We start from the raw sequence: 15360 nt of genomic DNA on the forward strand, positions 1-15360 counted from the left end.
GTGCAGAGGTGTTTCCTATGTGATTCTAAAATACAGTAAAATTAACGATGAAGATTAACCACAAAGCAACTTGGGGACAGGTGACAGTAAGAGTATAAAAAGGGAGCTGAAGTTTAAAAAAAGCCAAGTTAATTAAAGCAAGCTTTTTTATTTGTGTACATGGGCTGTCTCTCCCTAAGGTGGGGTTCAAGACATCAGCTTTGAACATAGATAAGAGAAGGGTTTTTATAGTTTGAGAGTGGGGGGTTTCCAAGTGGGGGCCTTGGCAGGCAAATAGGCAGAGCTACAGATGCAGAACAAAAGCACAACAGATTAGTCCCAGCAGCCTCCTGAAACAAAGACAGGCTTGAAAGGCGGTCATAACAAGTTGGTCGTAACAGCTCTTTGAAACAAAGGCATAGTTAGTTGCCAGGTGATCATAACAACCTCCTGAACCGAATGCATGATTGCTGGTTCCTGGGACCATTTGTAGTTAAGGTGACAGGTGGGGCACAGCCCAATCTTTGAGAAATAGAGATGTAATCATAAGCAGGAAGGAACCTAGTTTGTCTTTGCTATTAGTCAGTAATCTGTAGCTGCATAGCTGTCTTGTTTAGATACTACTAGTTCTCTTGTGGTTTTAAGCACTTAAAAATGTGAGCTTAGACTTGTAGTACCTGAAAAAGAACTGCTTTTGTTTTAGTATGTTAACAAATGGATAAAAAAGACATTTATAGCAGGGCTGAAATGGGATCACAAAGTCTACAGCCACTGTCCACCCCACTGCCAGTCTTGTCCCAAAGCAGGAAATGGTTGCATTGTATTTAACAAGTTGTCTAACCGACTGATTGTCTGGTTGTCATGTCGCTCAGCTTTCACACTGGACACTTAGAGGATCCATCCAACACCTGTGTCTGTCCAACACCTGTATCTCGTTGCTTTTTCAGGTTGCTCCGCTGTGTCTCGGAAGAGCTGGAGCGTGTGTTGTGACTGTGAAGATATGACTTCATGCTTTGTTCTCTAAGTGATGGTGCCCTCTCCCTTTATTAACATAAGGGCAGTCCTACCAGTGGATTCATTTTTAGTGAACGTGCAATGCCACATTCCTGGGCACAAAGTGCCTCATTCCAAAATGAAGATGTTGGAACAATGGAGGAAGGAATGGATGGACCAGGATGAGATATACTTCATCGCTTAGTAAATGAAAGCTACACTACCGGACTGGGATCATACCTTCTTGATATACAGTATGAAGACAAGTGCGCTGCCCCAGAACAATCCAGCACTAACTGGGAATTCATCTATTTTTAGTCAGGCACATTTTATTCACATCGTCCAGAGTTATTACCATACAAACATATAAGCCTCTAAAATAATACTTTATAAATTTGTCATACATGAGCTTCCATACTTTCTATTGTTTAATCAAACCACTATTTTAATGATATACTAAAGACTATGCTGTCTAGTTTTTTTCAGGTACAATGATATTAAATATGCTCTAGTTGTGAATTTTATTACTAAAATTGATTTAACCCGAGAATAAACAAAAACACTTAACGCATTCAAAATAAGACTGACCAAATAAAAGCTTGATGGGATCTCTAGGTCCTACTGAAATAGCCGTTCCATTCCATCTAGATCCACCAAGAGCTGTGTGTGATAGACTACGACTGAAATTAAAGCAGGGCGCTTTACAGTAAGATATGCAAGTTTATGTAGAGAAAATAAATGCTATATACTCTCTAATGTTCTTCCACCTAACTAACCAGTATTTAATTATGTGGATTTCTTCTCTTTTATATTACAGGAGATTATTTGAGTGTGTCCTTTTTGATACTGATGCAGTCATTCGGCAGTTCTTACATTCTGTCTGCTGCTTCCTGTTTCTCACCTTTGACCCATTGTGTTAGGAACCCATTGTACTTCTTTGTAATCAAAAAATTGGGGGGGGGGGGGTAATGTGCTAATTGAATATTTGAAAAATCAGTTGAAAGTGTTTGTTACTCGAAATTTTGTACATTTGTAAACTCTAATTACATACATGAATGTTAATAGTCTCGGTGAATTGTTTATTGTTTGTAAAATGCCCTGGGCAGTAATATTGTATGAAATTTCCTTTAAGGTAGAAGTCATTACCTTAATATAATATGGATGTAAACTGAAGCCCCATCTTTCAAAGTATGTTATGATTAATATATTCTTATTTTATATTAGGATAGCCTTATTTTAGTTGCTTTCTTTAAAAAGTGAAACACAGTCCCTTTTTATTGAGCTGACTTTGTTTTTTGTTTTTATTCTTTGAGACATTGCCTCATTGTGCAGCCCTGGCTGGCCTAGAACTCACTATATGGATCAAGTTGGCCTTGAACTCACAGAGATCCTCTGCCTGTGCCTCTGCCTCTGCCTCATGAGTGCTGGGATTAAAGGCGTGCACATCTATGCTCAGCCAGTTCCTTAATATTTAAGGAAAAGTTTGTTTAAATCACTCATAGAATTGTATATACATTTTGCTTTAGGAAAGTAAATGCGTAAAGTATAATATTTCAAATGTCTTAATATTGAATTGTACTATACCTTGAATGAACTGTAAACAAATATACTAAAAATAAGCATTAATTCCAAAAAGTTATATAACCTAGATAAGATGGATAAATTCGTAGTTACATACAAATTATAAAAATTGACTGAAGAAGTGAAAAAAATCTGTGCGGATCTATAACAAGTAAAGAGCTCAAATTAATAATCAAATTCTTAAGAAAAGCAATGTCATCTTCTACAGAGTAGGAGGGGAGATGATTGTTTTAATTGATTTTTAAAGTATTTAATAACATGCCTTTCATGGTTTTAAAAAAAAATAGTTAGGAAATGGAGCCTTCCCTTAAAAGGCTTTTCTGAAAACCCCCAGCTAACAACACAATGACAGAATGAAGCGTTCACCTCTAGGGTCGAGAAAATGTCTCTTCTGAGGTGCTGGCCGACGCTGAACTAGAGTTCTAGCCAGAGAAATTAGAAAAAGAAAGAAATAGGGAATTCAGATTTTTTAAAAAAGTAAAACTATCTTAACAGACAATATAATCCTACATTTTCAAAAGACTAAAGAATCCACAACAAAAAACTGCCTAGCTAACTAAAGTTTCAGAAATGTTGCTGTGTGTAAAATCTCCGAAAGCCAGTTATACAAGCAAAGAAAAGTGATTAAAGATTAAAGAAGCAACGCCATTTATAACACGGAGGAAAATGAAACACTTGAAATCTGTTTACCGAGGAGGTGGCACATGAAGATGATCCAGACGTTCCTGAAATACAGAAGATGTAAATACCCGAAAAGCATCTTGTACTCACAGGTAGGAAAGCGTGTTGAGAGGACACCAACCCCACCACCGTCGACAGAGCTGGTACACTCCCTACAAGACCCCAAATGAATTTCTTGCTGGATTGAGACAGTTAATCCTAAAATGCATATGGAACTGTAAGACCCAAAAGGACCAATAAAACAAGCATCTTTAGTAATGGGGACGTGGGGGTGGACTCAGATTTTCTGATTTTTTTTTTCTTTTTTTGCAAAGCTACATTAAGCAAACCAGTGTGGTACTGATACATAAGTAAACACGCAGTTCAACAGGATGGAATAAAAAGTCGGGAAGTATCTTTGGAAAGTGCACTAGACTCGCAGATTTCCAGCAAGGATGCCAAACCATTTAGGAAAAATATCCACATGGAAAGAATAGAGTTCGGCCCCTCAGACTGTGTGCAAAGTTAATACAGAGTGGATCAAAAATCTAAATCTAGGAATTAAAGCCACAATACTGAGAAGGAGGCCCATAGACCCTTGGTGACCTTGGACTTAAGTATTGTTTCCTGGATAGGACACTAAAACCACAAGCAATAAAAATCAGCTGGACATCACAGACCTATTCACCTATCAAGAGAGTGAAGGTAGGCCAGGCGTGGAGGTACACACCTTTAAACTCAACACAGCAGCAGGCGCATCCCTGAGTCGGAGGCCAACCTAGTCTACATAGTGAGACTGTCCTGTCTTAAGAAAAGAAAGGAAGGAAGGAAAGTGAAGGGCTTGAGAGACGGCTCGGTGAGGGAAAGCTAAGAGTGCTTGCTTCGTGTGCAAGGACCTGAGTTTAAGTCCCCAGGAACCATGTTTTCATGAGCAGGCGTGGCTGTAACCCCAGCAACTGTTGTACCCGGTTCACGAAACCCCCAGAGACCACCAAGGGGCCAGTTTCCGATGCAAACACATAAGTATCCTTTTATTCAGGTTCAGCCTGGGCCACCATACAACAGATGGAAGGAAATGTGGCAGTGGCCACAAGCCCAGGTGTAGAGGGTTTTTATAGGGAAAAATCACAAGCCAGGAACTGGCAACTTGGGATTGGGTAGAAGGGGGCAAGGTGATTTTTTGAAACTCTTGGTCCAGACTTTGGGTGCAAAATCACATTTTGAAACCATTGGGTTAGACTTTGGGCAGGGAACTACAACCCTCTGGACTGTTCAGCAGGATTATCTAGATATCTTCAAGGGCCATAAACCACAGACAGGATCTTGTTAAACTTTCCTTTCCTGTATAAACAGCAGACAGGATGTCTGCAGGAGGATACTGCTCTGTATCCATTCAAATTATCATGGTATATTCCTGAGGTCCTTCCTAGAACTGAGTACAGCAGGCAGTCTGAGATGGTGGCCTTTTCCCTAAGATGGAGCCTGTAAAGTTAAGTCTAGACCTTCACACAAGTAAGGAGCAGATCCCAGGAGTCCACTGGCCCACGAGCCGAGCACAAAGCAAGCTTCCAGTCAAGTGAGAGGCCCTGTCTCAAGGCAGTAGGGCAGAGAGAAAAACACCCAATGCCCAGCTCAGACATGCCCAGAATTACACACAAAGTGAAAAGACAACTCAGGACAGAAGAAAATAGTTGCAAATTATATATCTGGTAAGGGACTAGAATTCAGACTATAAAAGGAATTCAGACATTCAATACCAAAAAGACGATCCAATCAGAAATGTGCAAAGGACGTAAGTAGACCTTTCCAAGCAAGCGGTACAAAGGACAAGCACCTAAGACGACGCTTACCATCACTGGTCATTATGCAAATCCACGGCGCAGTGAGATACGGCTTCACCCCCTCTAGAAGGACTGTAATTCTAAAAGACAATGGGCGTTGGAGAGGACAAGGAGGACATGTTAAATGGTGCAGCTGCTGCGGCAGTTTGCTGAGCTACCTGCTGTGTGACCTAGCAATCCCGCTCCTGGCTGTACACCAAAAAACTGAAAACCTATTCAAATAAAAACGTGCACACAGAAATACAGCAGCAGTAAGCGTAACAATCGAAAGGTGGAAATGGCCCAAGTGTATGTCCCCCGAGGTGGTGGCTGGATGAACACTGTACACATACAAGGGGATGTATTCAGCCATAGGGAAATAGAGTGCTGATGCACGCGCTACGACTCAGATGAACCCTGACGCCATGCGCTGAGTGAAAGACGCCAGACACGGGGGCTGTGCCGTGGATGAAATGTCTGAGATAGACAAAAGCATACAGAAAGCAAACTGTATGTGGTCAGAGACTGAGGGACAGTGGGATGTGGACGCTTGGTGAGTAAGGAGTTTCCTTTGGGGATAACAGATCTGCAACTACTTTCTGGTGATCGTTTCACAATGGTGACGGTACCAAGTGTCACTGGTGGTAAACTTTATGCACGTCTTACCACAATTCTTAAAAAGCTTTATTAGAGAGCCAGGCATAGATGCCATTAATCCCAGCACTCAAGAGGCACAGGATCTGTGAGTTCAAGACCAGCCTGGTCTGCATAGTGAGTTCTAGGACAGCCAGGACTATACACTATGAGACTCTGTCTGAAACAATCAATCAATCAATCAATCAATGGCTTTATTAAAGATACTATATATTTTTTGAAATGTCATAACAATACATTAACAATAATTACTAGGATTAAAATTCTGGATTTATAGCCGGGCGGTGGTGGCGCACGCCTTTAATCCCAGCACTCGGGAGGCAGAGGCAGGCGGATCTCTGTGAGTTCGAGGTCAGCCTGGGCTACCAAGTGAGTTCCAGGAAAGGCGCAAAGCTACACAGAGAAACTCTTGTCTCGAAAAACCAAAAAAAAAAAAAAAAAAAATTCTGGATTTATAAGCATCCCAAAGAGGACTTTTTTAAATGTAGTTTTTACATACATGAATTTTAGAACTCTGACAGGAAGAAAGGTTCTTTAGCTCTTTAGTTCAAGAAGAGAATGAGGTAGAAATTTGATTGGGAGCATCATGACGACTTGACCCCCACCTTCTGTCCCCTGCCCCAGGCTGATAACTTCCTTTGGACTAATGCGGCCCAGCAGACCTCTGAGTTTGAAGCCAGCCTGGACTGGGGCGTGTGGGAAACATCAAATCAAAACATACTTTGATTTGATTGCTTTTTTGTGGACACTAACCCATACTTGTGTTGTTTTAAATGGTTTTTATATTATTGTGTTAGTATTACTTGTTAGAATAAGTTTGTGTCCAAAACGTAACATGCAGGCTACTCAGTTCTGACACGAAGCAGTTACTCTCAGTACACTGCTCAAAAGCAGGTCGGGTGGTTTAGTGTTTCTCGTTTTGGATAAACCCTACTCAGCAGAGATCCATTACCGCTCTGTGTGAGAGCAGTAATGTGCGTGTGTGTGTGTGTGTGTGTGTGTGTGTGTGTGTGTGTGTGTGTGTGTGTGTGTGCAGGTGCACCCATGCACCCACGCATGCACAGAGGCCAGAGGTTGAAGGCTGATGGCTTCCTCAGTCACTCTCCATAGCACTCTTTCACTGAGCCTTGAGCTCAACCATTTGTCTACACTGTCTGGCCAGCAAGCTCTGGGGACCCTCCTGCCTCCACCTCCACCTCAGCTGGCTGCTGGGCCTGGCTTTTCTTGTAGGTCCTGGGGATTCGAACTGAGGTCCTCATGCCTACATAGCAAGTACTGTACCAACTGTGCCATCTCCAGCTGCTAAGTGCCACTTTTTAAGACAGTAAAAAGGTGGCATTAAGAACTCAACTAAGGGGCCGGAGAGATGGCTCAGAGGTTAAGAGCACTGGCTGCTCTTCCAGAGGTCCGGAGTTCAATTCCCAGCAACCACATGGTGGCTCACAACCGTCTGTCATGAGATCTGGCGCCCTCTTCTGGCCTGCAGGCATACGTGCAGACAGAACACTGTATACGTAATAAATAAATAAATAAATCTTAAAAAAAAATTCAAATAAAAGCCTGAGGCAGAGGCAGGTGGATCTCTGTGTTCAAGGCCAGCCTGGTCTACAGAGCAAGTTCCAGGACAGCCAGGGCTACACAGAGAAACCCTGTCTCAGGGAAAAAAGGAATTCAACTAAGGAACTGTTTGAAATTAAGACCTCAACTAAAATTTGTAAATGGCTCTGTTTAAGGTTACACATTTTTGTAACTATACGATCAGCTGAGTTCGGCAACGGTGTGGATGGAGTCGGGTTGGTGGACAGCCACGTCCTCGCTCCGAGGCAGCCGGAATGATGAGGTTAAGGAGAAGCTGCCTGCAGAGAGCTGACTCTGGGCAGCGACACGAATAGCTGGGCCGTGTGAGAATGTCAGAGAGAAAAACGCAGACAACAGGTTTGCCGAAGCTGACCTACTTACTCGATGCTGGGTCAGAAACTCAGTGGCAAGGCCGCAGGGGATACAAGGGGAGGAATTAATCCCACAGAGACCCTTGGCCTCAGAAACTCTCCAGTCAATAGGACTCTGTGCTGCTGGTTTTGTGTGTCAGCGTGACACACGCCAGAGTCGTCAGAGGAAGGAGCCTCAGCTGAGGAAACGCCTCCATGAGATCCAGCTATAAGGCATCTTCTCATTTAGTGATCAATGGGGGAGGGCCCGGCCCATGGTGGGTGGGGTCATCCCTGAGCTGCTGGTCCTGGGTTCTGTAAGAAGGTGGGCTGAGCAAGCTGTGGGAAGCAAGCCAGTAAGCAGCACCCCACCATGGCCTCTGCATCAGCTCCTGCCTCCAGGCTCCTGCCCTGTGTGAGTTCCTGCCCTGACTTCCTTCAGTGATGAACAACAGCAATGCTGAAGTGTAAGCCAAATAATCCCTTTTCTCCCCAACTTGCTTTTCGGTTATGGTTCTCATCACAATAGAAATGTTAACTAAGAGAGACTCTGGGCAAAAAGCTAGGGGGCTAACATTTTATACACAAATAGATTCTAAAGCAAAGGAGAAGACCACGTTAGTTCCTTCAGAGGTTACAGGAGAATGTTTTATATTTATTTTTATTTAGCACGTATTCATATATTTATATTTAAATATATTTATATTTAGCATGTGTCCCTTGTGCCTTCTCCTAATAAGCTCTCACTCACTTTGTATGAACATAAATATGAAGGAGGTTTGATGTTTGGGCTGACTCACACCCAAGGCAGTGTGATAACTAACCAAGTTGATAACTAACCAGTGTGATAACCAGAGGTGTCACACAGAGAGACCCTGTCTCAAACACAAACAAACAAAGTGTCAGATGAACCCCTTTCAACAGGCATGTTAACAGAGGTCTGGTTTCTTTCCTCACAAATGTTCCAGTGTATTGACATTTTACTCACTACTGGGTGGTGGGAAGGTCACACATGGAATATGGAAGGGTTAAAATAATAACTGTCATTACAGGACATAGGGAAACCAGGCTGGAGCTGAGCTGGAAGCTTCCTCCCTTGCGGCTGGCTAGCTTCCACGGTGTGAAAGGTGCTGTGCGGGTTGCTGGGGGAGAAAAATCATCATCTTAATCCAGCTGTGGACCCTGCATGCCACACCACTAACAGGCCAGGCAAGGTGTGCCTGCGAGAGCAACCGTGGCCACGACGGAGCTAACAGCCTCTTTGGTGGGATTTCAAGACCGCTCCAGGAAAGGGAATCCGTGCCGGGTACTGTAAACCTCCTCAGAAGCCAGTGGCGGGGCATGTCTTAAGCCCTGGTGAGAAATCTATTGTTATTTCGCTAAGTGGTATTGTGCCTGTCACATCCTGCCTTCTGCAGATTTGTACACTCACAGATCAGTGCTGTGTTCGCTCACTCACTCGCTGGTCTTCGGCCAGAGAAGCTTCCTTTTGCAGTGGACAGTGGTTACTGCAGAGACTCGCAACTGAAAACAAGTCACTGTTGGATGCTCAGTCCTAAATAGGATATTAGTAGCACCCTTCCAAGGCTCAGGGGACATTGTAGAAGAGGGAACGTGAAGAGTATAATAGGGGGATGGTGAGCTGGCTTAGCAGGTAGAGGGGCTTGCCACCAAGACTGAGGACCTGAGTTTGATCCCCAGGACCCACATTGTGGAAGGAAAGGACCAACTCCCAGAATTTGACCTCTCACCTCTACATGTACACAGGGGCATGCATATGTGCATGTATGCATGCACACACAATAAATACGTATATAAATACATTAAACAATAATAATGCGTGAGCCAGAGGCAGTGTTGAGGAACACTGTCTTCCAGGCCTGGCACAGTCATTGCAGCTCATGAACTCAGCATCTGGACGACCTGTACAGCGCTGGGTTCCTGAGTAACAGCAATTTTTACATACATAAGGAGGACACATTTATAAAAGCTCCTTAAGAAGATATTTGTCGGCCGGGCGGTGGTGGCGCACGCCTTTAATCCCAGCACTCGGGAGGCAGAGGCAGGCGGATCTCTGTGAGTTCGAGGCCAGCCTGGGCTACAGCGCGAGATCCAGGACAGCCAGGGCTGTTATACAGGAAAACCTGTCTCAAAAAACAAAACAAAACAAAGTATCTGAAAAACATGAAGTACGTTTTCTTTAAAACATCAAAGGGAAGCCAAAACATTGAGGATTGGGAAGATAAAAATATAAATAACAGAAGAACCTAGAATGGTGGGCAGGGCACCGAGTTGCTTTGCCCTAGATTGTCTGCCAAGCTCACAAACTTGCTCTTTGGTTTGGGCGACCTCCCAGGAAACAGGATAGAGAAGGGGAATGTAGAGCATGCCTGGGGTGAGGAGGCCACAGTCACAGGAAACCGCAACCTCTAAGCCTTACAACCCCTAAGGTGAGGGTCAGCCCCGGGAATATGGATCCTCACTGTGAAGACACACAAATCACACTGACTCACGATTCTGTGTAGTTGATTATTTAGTTCACTATTCTCTTTTCCATCCATGACAGTGTGCTTTAAAAGCTGAGCTAAAGAGTTGGGCATGGTGGTACACACCTGTAATCCCAGCACATGAGTGGCCAAGACAGACAGATCAAAGCTGAAGCCAGTCAGACTACAGAGAAAGAAAACAGTCTCTGGGAGTCAAGTGGTCTATCAGTGAGGGTCTATAATAAAAAGCAGCAAGTACTATCAGAATATGTTTAAAATCCATACTTCTAAATCTGTATATGACTAAGTTCTGAGTGAATAAATATTTACACAATCCCTTTTCGAAGACCCAAGTTAGAGAAAAATACCTAGCACAAGATTATACCTCAGAACTCTAGATCTGACCATGTAGCTCAGTGGGTAGAGTATTTGCCTAGCAAGCATGAGGCCCTGGGCTGGAACCCCACCACCACGTGAACAGAATATAGTGAACCACACCTGGAATTCCAGCACTTGGGAGGTAGAGGTAGAGGATCAGAAATTCAGGGTCATCCTTTGCTATGTAAAGAAGTGGAGGCCAGCCTAGGCTACATGAGACCCTGTACAAAATTAATCATGAGGGCCAATACAAATGGAGAAGGAGGGAAGAGAGGTAAATAATACTAAGGATGTTTGAAAAGTCTATAAGGAATCACATTATTTTATAGTTACCTAAAATTACATAAAATATACACATATGTACATAAGTTAAAGGAAATTATGCCAGTTGGGGCCATAACATTCCCTGTAAGACCCATAGAGTATCTAACAAAAACCTCAGAACCAGGCATGAAAAAAACCTCCTTTCAAGATGTTGACTGGGGGAGTCCAAGAGACTCCCCAAACAGTACAGCCTATTGCTGCTGCCTTTGGTTGCCTCTCAGAAGTTGAAGGTAAATCCCCATTACTGAAGACACCCCATGCTTCAGACACTGAGCTCGGAGGAATTGAGCTAATCTGACCCAAAGGCCTCCTCCCTGAGGGCCAGCTTCCAAAATAACCAGAAGATGCTATGCAAGCGGCCAAGAGAGGAGAGCATTCAAAATCCTACCCAGCTTTGACACCATGAACCACCACAATGATCATCACAGCAACATAGCCCTCAAGTGCAATAGTGGCATTATATCTTGGCAGTAACCAACAGCTGTCTAATTAGATTTAAGGCCTGATCAACAGGAGGGAAATCATGCCTGGTACTGTAAACCTAGACTATCGCCTGTAGCTAGTAAGGTCATAGATCTCAGAAGAGAACTTACCACCGCCACATTCCTAAACCAGCATAATTCCTGACTATATTCTAAATACGTAGTCTTATACCCACAGCTAAGTGGAGCTCCCAACCCTCATCCAAGAAGCTTCTTTTTGCAGCAAGTGGAAATCACCACAGAAAGACACAATTGATCAAAAGACAGAAAACAACTGACTATGGGGTGCCCGGCCACAACTGATGCAGCTAGAATGCAAGCCGTACACCTCGGCCTCAGAGGACATCGTGAAAGAAGGGACAGAGAGGTTGTCAGAGCCAGAGGATCCGAAGTCAGCTGCAAGACTGTATGTTCCGGATGAGACAGGGAAGCTTCAACCACGGAATCTCAACAGCACGGCTGCTTGAACAAACCTGGAGATGACACCACCAGATTGATGTGCCAGAGTGGACGAGGGAAATCACCGCAGGCAGTTAATGACTCCTGAGACCAGGAGAATTAGCAGTCTTCCCCAAGTGAGAACCATAAGTGGGTATCCAACCCCAAGTAATCAGCCCCCCACAAAAAAAATACAGATTCAACAGGATGCACTTATATATTTATTCATATGGTGTGTGTGTATGGGAGCCAGGTAAAGGCACATGGGAGGGGTTGAAGGGAGGAGAAGAATGTAATTACATTTTAATTAAATGTTTTAAAACTAAATTTTTAAAAAACTTCATACAGGGAAAACATCGTTTTTTGAGGATAACAAACAGCAGCTCCCTGCCCAAACCCGTCTGGCGTTTCTTTTTTGTGAATAAAGTGTTGTTGAAGGATAGCCATTTCGCTGGTAGGGCATCTACAAGAAATCAAATTTTAAGATGCACGTTTTCTCTAATCATCTTAGGTGCGTGTGGCATTGTTCTCTGTAACACAGGGAGTCTGCGTTAGCTTGCTTATGAGCTGAGCCCCTCATATGTGTGCCACCTCGTTTCACCTTTACAATGGCTCTCTGGAGCACACAGGATTATTCCCGATTAGTGGTATCGAAACTCTGACAAACGGCAGAGCCAGGTTTTAAAACAAACCTGGTTTGTGAGCGTGTTAAAGGCCTTTTTAGACTGTTGTGTGGAGGTGAGTTCACGCTGTCTGGTTAATCACAAGGGCATGTTTCATGCCAAAGTCAGATGCTGTAATGTGTGGACTTGCCACGTCTGAGGGACTGTTTAAGTTTTTGCTTTTTGTGAGTAGTAACAGGCTACAATTCAGCCTCTTGTGTACATTAACAGTCCCCCCATGCACGTGCGTGCGCGCGTGCGCACGCATGCTCATGCTTTCCCTAGTAAAAGGACAAAGAAGGGCATTTTAGAAGGGCTGGCATGCCTTGTGGGTACAGAGAAGCATTGTTGCTATTAATAGAGCCAAGAGCAGGGGACGCTGAGTGGAGCGGTAATGAAGGAAAATGAGGAGATGAGCCACGAGGAAGAAGTCATGAATCTATTAGTAGAAATTTAATATAACTTAAAAGGGGCAGCTGCTGTACAAGTCTAGGGAGAGTGCAGAGCTATTTGAGGGAGTACCTGTGCCTCTGTGATGTAGCAGTGAGAAGCCAATCAGGCCTCTAAAGCCCACAGCTGAACAGGGGCTGTTGGCTACAGAGACTATATAGCACTCAAAAGGATGGGCTCCAACACACTGACTGGTTACCAGGGTCTCATGGGAGGAGTTTTCCTGTCCCACAGCCGCTCTCAAATAAACACACTGAGGCTTAATATTAATTGTGAATGTTCGGCCAATAGCTCAGGCTTGTTACTAGCTAACTCTTACATTTAAATGAACCCATTTCTGCGGGCACCTGAGAGCCAGAGGCAGGTGAATCTCTATGAGTTTGAGGCCAGCCTGATCTACAGAGCAGGTTCCGGGACAGGCACCAAAACTACACAGAGAAACCCTGTCTTGAAAAATCCAAAAAATAAAATAACTCATTTCTATTCATCTACATTTTACCACATGCCTCATGGCTTTACCTGTCCTCTGGCATGTCTTGCTTCCTGGGCAGCTGGCTGGCATCTCCTCTGACTCTGCCCTCCTTCTTCCCATCATTCTCAGTTTAGCTTTCCCGCCTAACTTCTTCCCATCATTCTCAGTTTGGCTTTCCCGCCTAACTTCCTGCCCAGCTACTGGCCTGTCAGCTTTTTATTAATCACTGAGAGTCATACATATTCATAGCACAGAAAAGGATTGTTCCACAGCAGGGTCTGCGATCTGCTTTGCTCTACTTGAGTTGATAGATTAACCTGTTATTGTTTGATGGGTGCTAGCTCAAGACACCTGTGAGTGGAAGACGAGTTTTTATTCCGACACAGAAAGCGGTGTGGGCACCAAGTGTGGGTCAATTCTTCTTGCCCCAAGTCCCACAGACACACTGCGGAGACTCCCAGGTAGAAGTACACTGTGCTTGGGAATCCTGGTCCTTTGCAGACAGCGATAGCAGCCCTGGGCTTTATCCTCAAGGTTCCTCCCAGCACACTCGTGCCTGATAAAGAGCCCAAGTGTTGGCAGGGGCGCTCTGGACCTGTGACAGACCGGCTCTCCACTTCCTCCCGCAATGTCTCCAGTGGCTTCTGTTGAGAATGCCTGTTCCACTGTTCCACTGGCAAAGGATGAAGGGCTCATATCCATTCACAACCAGCAGAGAATGAAAAGTGGATATGAAGACAAGAAGCAACAAACTGAAAACTACTGATTGGATTATCAGTAGTGCCCGGGTGCCGCTGAGGGGAGATGCTGTAGAAAGTCCAGAAGAAAGAGCAGTCATCCAATTTTTTTAAAAAAACACATCAGTATCTAGTGTCTGTCTGTCCTCATCTATCTTTCTCCATGTGGTGTGAGAGAGAGCAAGGAAGAGAGACGAGTCCATTGTTTGCATTAAAGTAACTGAAAGCCGTGGTCCTTGACCGCGATAATTAATCTGCACTCTCAGCTCGGTTGGCTTTAGAATCACTATGGAAACCGCTCTGGACACATCTGCAGAGGTATTTCCAGAGACCATGGAGTAACACCACGTAGTGGCTTGCAGTTCTGGCTCCTGGTCAGCTTGTTTTTTTAATGTTCCAAGATCACCTTCCCAGGTTCCCACAGTGTCCTAGGACCTCCTATACCAATCACCAATCAAGATAATTCCCCATTTACATGGCCACCAACAATCTGATCTGGGTAATCTCTCAGTTAAGAGCCTCTTTTCCAATCTCCTGGAACAGGAGTTACAGACAGGTATGAGCTGTCATTCGGGTACTGGAAATTGAACCAGGGCCCTCTGGAAGACCAGCCAGTGCTCTTAACCACTGAGCCATCTCTCCAGCCACCTGTGATTTATTTTAAATGCAGAAAAGGAGATAAATATTTTAGGAAAAAAGAAGTGTGTGTGTGGAGAGAGAGAGAGAGAGAGAGAGAGAGAGAGAGAGAGAGAGAGAGAGAGAGAGAGAAATATTTTAGGAAAAAGTGTATGTGTGTGTGTGTGTGTGTGTGTGTGTGTGTGTGTGTACAGAGAGAGTGAGAGAAAAATATTTTAGGGAAAAAAAGATATGTGTGTGTGTGTATATATATATATGGATATAGATAACTCCAATGTAAGAAGGTAAATAATGAGATTCATTATAAGGCATTAGAAGAATTCAAAGAAAGAAGTGAGAAGTGTAAAACTTTAACTGTGACATAGACAAAGGACTGCCTCTGGGTAGAGAGGAAATAGATGTGGCCCCTAGGCATGGTTTTTAGCAAGGCAGAGGGAATGGGGAGAAGGGCCAGGCCTGCCAGAGCCATGCTTGCCATGCCCTTCACCAAGTTTTAAATGGCAGGGATTTTATCAAATGACTCTACAAGGTGGTTTAATAAAACTTTCTTTTGCGGCCTGGAGAGATGGCTCAGAAGCTAAGAGCACTGGCTGCTCCTCCAGAGGTCGTGAGTTCAATTCCCAGCAACCACATGGTGGCTCACAACCATCTGTAATGAGATCTGGTGCCCTCTTCTGGTG

At 44.1% G+C, this 15360-nt stretch overlaps 1 protein-coding gene across 2 annotated transcripts in view; it reads left to right on the forward strand.

Moving 5' to 3' along the window:
- Klhl5 (kelch like family member 5) overlaps window positions 1-2258 on the forward strand; it is a 68657-nt gene extending 66399 nt beyond the window's left edge. For both annotated transcript variants that reach the window (XM_052734987.1, XM_052734986.1), the window contains exon 11: window positions 927-2258. In XM_052734987.1, coding sequence (XP_052590947.1) covers window positions 927-983 — 57 coding nt within the window. In that variant the 3' untranslated portion in view covers window positions 984-2258. The remainder of the gene's footprint in view (window positions 1-926) is intronic.
- The last annotated feature ends 13102 nt before the right edge of the window (window positions 2259-15360 follow it).

This window comes from Peromyscus californicus, unplaced genomic scaffold (assembly GCF_007827085.1).
Source record: "Peromyscus californicus insignis strain IS unplaced genomic scaffold, ASM782708v3 Scaffold_13__1_contigs__length_99412109, whole genome shotgun sequence".
Classification (NCBI taxonomy): domain Eukaryota; kingdom Metazoa; phylum Chordata; class Mammalia; order Rodentia; family Cricetidae; genus Peromyscus; species Peromyscus californicus.